Below are 6,000 nucleotides of genomic sequence, written 5' to 3'. Positions count from 1 at the left end.
ATAGTGGGGGGTGGTATATAGGCCCCTGAGGGAGACTCTGATAGTGGGGGGTGGTATATAGGCCCCTGAGGGAGACTCTGATAGTGGGGATGGTATAGAAGCCCCTGTGGGAGACTCTGATAGTGGGGGTGGTATATAAGCCCCTGAGGGAGACTCTGATAGTGGGGGTGGTATATAGGCCCCTGTGGGAGACTCTGATAGTGGGGGTGGTATATAGGCCCCTGTGGGAGACTCTGATAGTGGGGGATGGTATATAGGCCTCTGTGGGAGACTCTGATAGTGGGGGTGGTATATAGGCCCCTGAGGGAGACTCTGATAGTGGGGGTGGTATATAGGCCCCTGAGGGAGACTCTGATAGTGGGGGGTGGTATATAGGCCCCTGTGGGAGACTCTGATAGTGGGGGATGGTATATAGGCCTCTGTGGGAGACTCTGATAGTGGGGGAAGGTATATAGGCCCCTGAGGGAGACTCTGATAGTGGGGATGGTATATAGGCCCCTGAGAGAGACTCTGATAGTGGGGGAAGGTATATAGGCCCCTGAGAGAGACTCTGATAGTGGGGGAAGGTATATAGGCCCCTGAGGGAGACTCTGATAGTGGGGATGGTATATAGGCCTCTGTGGGAGACTCTGATAGTGGGGGAAGGTATATAGGCCCCTGAGGGAGACTCTGATAGTGGGGATGGTATATAGGCCCCTGAGAGAGACTCTGATAGTGGGGGAAGGTATATAGGCCCCTGAGAGAGACTCTGATAGTGGGGGAAGGTATATAGGCCCCTGAGGGAGACTCTGATAGTGGGGATGGTATATAGGCCCCTGAGAGAGACTCTGATAGTGGGGGTGGTATATAGGCCCCTGGGGTAGACTCTGATAGTGGGGGATGGTATATAGGCCCCTGAGGGAGACTCTGCGTAAGGCAGACACTCAGGGGAATAGTTCTGATCTATAGATGTATATAATCCCCGGTTACTTCCATGTCATGCTGTGCAGCGTCACCCTCACTCCCCACACAGGCAGCTGAGGGAGGACAATGCACGGGATGTCACTCTGCACACTGACCATACACCAGAGCAGTGCTCCCAGTCCTGCCTGAATGCCAGCAGGGGATGGATTATTTTGGAATAGGACCCCATTGTCTGCCCATTGTGTAGCTCCTGCCTGAATGGTGCAGCTGAGATTTCCCTGCACTGCCTGGTGTGGTTATTGGGGGGAGACTGGAGGAGAGGCAATAACAGGGGAAGCCTTGCCTCCCACAGCACACACACCTTCCTGGGCATCTCCTCTGCAGTGCCTAGCACACACCCTGCCCCTTCTGCACGGGAGAAGATCACCCCCACCCCAGCTGTGACATCATGTAGCATGACAGGGCTCCTTATCATTGAGTGGAGAGGAGCTCAGTGCGCAGCCTCCAGCCTCCTCTCAGTGTTCTCCTGTCAGCAGCAGGGATGCAGACGCATCCTCAGGACCCAGCTCCATAAAAGCTCCATTCAGTTATCCACCCTCCCCCTTACCTCTATCCCTGGAGTGCGCGTCCTGACACCGGGATTTACAAAAGGAGCAGGGAAGATGCCGGTGGAAGCCACACAGGAGGAGATGGCTGCGCAGAAAGATGCCAGGACCTTGCAGGCTGCAGGAGGTGAGAGGGAGGGGGCCGTGAGCGTGCAATCCTGGCGTGTTCGGGGAAGGTAGAGAAGGACGGGAGATCAGGCTGGGATTAGGAGTAAGACGAGAGGGATGGCAGGATAAGATGGGTGCAGGTGCTGGCGACGAGGGCATCAGCAGATCAGATGATTGTGTACCTAGCAGCGTGTGTAATTCACTGGCATCTCGCTGTCTCCAGGCCTTCACCCTCAGGCTGAGGATCACTTACACAGATTAACTCTCTCTGGGCTAATCACTGGCAGGCTTGGCCGTAGTCCTTGTACGTCAGTGACAGCCTGGCCCAAGGGCTACTTCACCATCACTTATGTGTCCGGTAGCTGCAGGTAGGTATTACACCCCAAATGTGGAGACCTGAGAAAATGGGTGTTTTTGGCCATCCAGTTCCTAAAATGTTGCTCTCCCCCTCGGCCCTTAGCAATCGCAGTGACCCACTTACCAAAAATCTGGCTGACCTAATTCTCCTATGTACACTCACAGCGGTGGCTGCGCTCTGGCACATGCGGGGTTACCTTACTGAGCCCTGCTCAGGATTCTAGGGGAAGATAGGAAGGGTTGTCCTAAGTGCTCAGGGTACCAATCAGACTAGAGACACAGGAATACTGGTTTCTGGAGAGTCTGAGGTAAGTAGCCTGGGCACCAGTAAGAATGAGAGTGCTGGGTTACCAGTAAGAGGCAGGGGTTGTATACAGGAGAGACAGGTCACTTTGACACCAGTGACACTGGAAGTATGGGTACAGGTGAGAGCGGTAGTTTGGGTATACATGAGATCAGAGTTGTGAGATCAATGGGACAGCTGGCATTGGTATAGTGAGGCACGTACCCCGCCTGCCAACATGTCGGACAATCTGGGTACCAGTGCATCAGACAATATTAGTATCAAAAAGTTGGGCATCTGAGTGCAAACAGACGGGCGAAGGGTAAACAAGGAATCGGTGGGAAGGAACTGAAAGGTCCACAGAGAGCAGTACTACAGTATGGAAGCCATCACATAATTCTGCTACCGGGAAGAGGGGCCGATTTATCACCATCCGCATCTGATGACGCGTATGTAGTGTGATAATATCGGCCAAACTCGCACTGCGATAATTGAGTACATCGCATGGATATATCAATTATTACATGCAGGGACAGAGCTTGCGAGAAAGCTCTGTCCCAGCGATGCCTCTCCGCAGCTTCGTAAAAAATACACCAATGTCCTTCTGCGCAAGCGCCGATGTACGTCACTGCCGCCGCTGTACATCGCTACCACCACCGTACGTCGCTACCGCCTCCGAGCTCCCCCCCGTTGCGACTACCTCCACGCCGGAAAAAGCACCCCCCTCGTATTTATACTTACCAGTCCCAGGAGACGGTGTCCGCTGCTCCAGGGGGCTGCCGGGCGCCGAGTCCTGCATATGCTGCGCTGTGACCCCTGGTGCTGTAAAGTGAGCTGCCGCTTTGCAGCATCACTTTACAGCACAAAGGTCAAAGCGCAGCATATGCAGGACTCTGCGCCCGGCAGTGCTCACCGAAGCAGCAGACACCGGCTCCTGGGACAGGTATGATTTTTTTTTAAAACTTTCTTTTTTTTCCCAAAGGTTATCAGCTTGTGTGTCCATCGGACACACAGAGCTGATCACACTGGCCGGGTCCCGCACAGCTTTCCCTGCCAAGGACAGAAGGCAGCAGATCACAGTGCCTGAGCTGCTGTTATTATCACAGGGCACACTGCAGTTTTTACACATTTTTTTTTAGTAAATTCGGCCACATTGCATTTCCCATTATAAGTATCGGGAATGTGATGTGGGTTACTAAAAAGAAATTACAATCTGAGTATCACAGAGACAGTTACTCCTAGTATCTGAGACAGGAGATGTATCTGAGTATCACAGAGACAGTTACTCTGAGTATCTGAGACAGGAGATGTATCTGAGTATCACAGAGACAGTTACTCCTAGTATCTGAGACAGGAGATGTATCTGGGTATCACAGAGACGGTTACTCCTAGTATCTGAGACAGGAGATGTATCTGAGTATCACAGAGACAGTTACTCCTAGTATCTGAGACAGGAGATGTATCTGGGTATCACAGAGACAGTTACTCTGAGTATCTGAGACAGGAGATGTATCTGAGTATCACAGAGACAGTTACTCTGAGTATCTGAGACAGGAGATGTATCTGGGTATCACAGAGACAGTTACTCCTAGTATCTGAGACAGGAGATGTATATGGGTATCACAGAGACAGTTACTCCTAGTATCTGAGACAGGAGATGTATCTGGGTATCACAGAGACAGTTACTCCTAGTATCTGAGACAGGAGATGTATCTTGGTGTCACAGAGACAGTTACTCTGAGTATCTGAGACAGGAGATGTATCTGAGTATCACAGAGACAGTTACTCTGAGTATCTGAGACAGGAGATGTATATGGGTATCACAGAGACAGTTACTCCTAGTGTCTGGGACAGGAGATGTATATGGGTATCACAGAGACAGTTACTCCTAGTATCTGAGACAGGAGATGTATCTGAGTATCACAGAGACAGTTACTCTGAGTATCTGAGACAGGAGATGTATCTGAGTATCACAGAGACAGTTACTCTGAGTATCTGAGACAGGAGATGTATCTGGGTATCACAGAGACAGTTACTCCTAGTATCTGAGACAGGAGATGTATATGGGTATCACAGAGACAGTTACTCCTAGTATCTGGGACAGGAGATGTATATGGGTATCACAGAGACAGTTACTCTGAGAATCTGGGACAGGAGATGTATCTGGGTATCACTGAGACGGTTACTCTGAGTATCTGGCAGAGGAGATGTAATTGAGTATCACAGAGATGGTGACTCTGAGTATCGGGTAGAGGAGATGTATCTGAGTATCACAGAGACGGTTACTCTGAGTATCTGGCAGAGGAGATGTATCACTGAGATGGTTACTCTGAGTATCTGGTGAAGGAGATGTATCTGGATGTCACAGAGACAGTTACTCTGAGTATCTGAGACAGGAGATGTATCTGAGTATCACAGAGACAGTTACTCCTAGTTTCTGAGACAGGAGATGTATCTGGGTGTCACAGAGACAGTTACTCTGAGTATCTGAGACAGGAGATGTATCTGAGTATCACAGAGACAGTTACTCTGAGTATCTGAGACAGGAGATGTATCTGGGTATCACAGAGACAGTTACTCTGAGAATCTGGGACAGGAGATGTATCTGGGTATCACTGAGACGGTTACTCTAAGTATCTGGCAGAGGAGATGTAATTGAGTATCACAGAGATGGTGACTCTGAGTATCTGGTAGAGGAGATGTATCTGAGTATCCCAGAGACGGTTACTCTGAGTATCTGGCAGAGGAGATGTATCTGGGTATCACAGAGACAGTTACTCTGAGTATCTGGTAGAGGAGATGTATCACTGAGATGGTTACTCTGAGTATCTGGTGAAGGAGATGTATCTGGATGTCACAGAAACAGTTACTCTGAGTATCTGGCAGAGGAGATGTATCTGAGTGTCACTGAGACGGTTACTCTGAGTATCTGAGACAGGAGATGTATCTGAGTATCACAGAGACAGTTACTCTGAGTATCTGAGACAGGAGATGTATCTGAGTATCACAGAGACAGTTACTCTGAGTATCTGAGACAGGAGATGTATCTGAGTATCACAGAGACAGTTACTCTGAGTATCTGAGACAGGAGATGTATATGGGTATCACAGAGACAGTTACTCCTAGTGTCTGGGACAGGAGATGTATATGGGTATCACAGAGACAGTTACTCCTAGTATCTGAGACAGGAGATGTATCTGAGTATCACAGAGACAGTTACTCTGAGTATCTGAGACAGGAGATGTATCTGAGTATCACAGAGACAGTTACTCTGAGTATCTGAGACAGGAGATGTATCTGGGTATCACAGAGACAGTTACTCCTAGTATCTGAGACAGGAGATGTATCTGGGTATCACAGAGACAGTTACTCCTAGTATCTGGGACAGGAGATGTATATGGGTATCACAGAGACAGTTACTCTGAGAATCTGGGACAGGAGATGTATCTGGGTATCACTGAGACGGTTACTCTGAGTATCTGGCAGAGGAGATGTAATTGAGTATCACAGAGATGGTGACTCTGAGTATCGGGTAGAGGAGATGTATCTGAGTATCACAGAGACGGTTACTCTGAGTATCTGGCAGAGGAGATGTATCACTGAGATGGTTACTCTGAGTATCTGGTGAAGGAGATGTATCTGGATGTCACAGAGACAGTTACTCTGAGTATCTGAGACAGGAGATGTATCTGAGTATCACAGAGACAGTTACTCCTAGTTTCTGAGACAGGAGATGTATCTGGG

At 49.4% G+C, this 6,000-nt stretch overlaps 1 protein-coding gene across 1 annotated transcript in view; it reads left to right on the top strand.

Moving 5' to 3' along the window:
- The first annotated feature begins 1,391 nt into the window (after window positions 1–1,391).
- The window catches only part of LOC134928648 (uncharacterized), a 157,383-nt gene continuing 152,774 nt past the window's right edge, over window positions 1,392–6,000 (top strand). The window contains exon 1 of the mRNA XM_063924597.1: window positions 1,392–1,635. Coding sequence (XP_063780667.1) covers window positions 1,566–1,635 — 70 coding nt within the window. The 5' untranslated portion in view covers window positions 1,392–1,565. The remainder of the gene's footprint in view (window positions 1,636–6,000) is intronic.

This window comes from Pseudophryne corroboree, chromosome 5 (assembly GCF_028390025.1).
Source record: "Pseudophryne corroboree isolate aPseCor3 chromosome 5, aPseCor3.hap2, whole genome shotgun sequence".
Classification (NCBI taxonomy): Eukaryota; Metazoa; Chordata; class Amphibia; order Anura; family Myobatrachidae; genus Pseudophryne; species Pseudophryne corroboree.
This window is presented reverse-complemented; position numbering and strand designations above follow the sequence as displayed.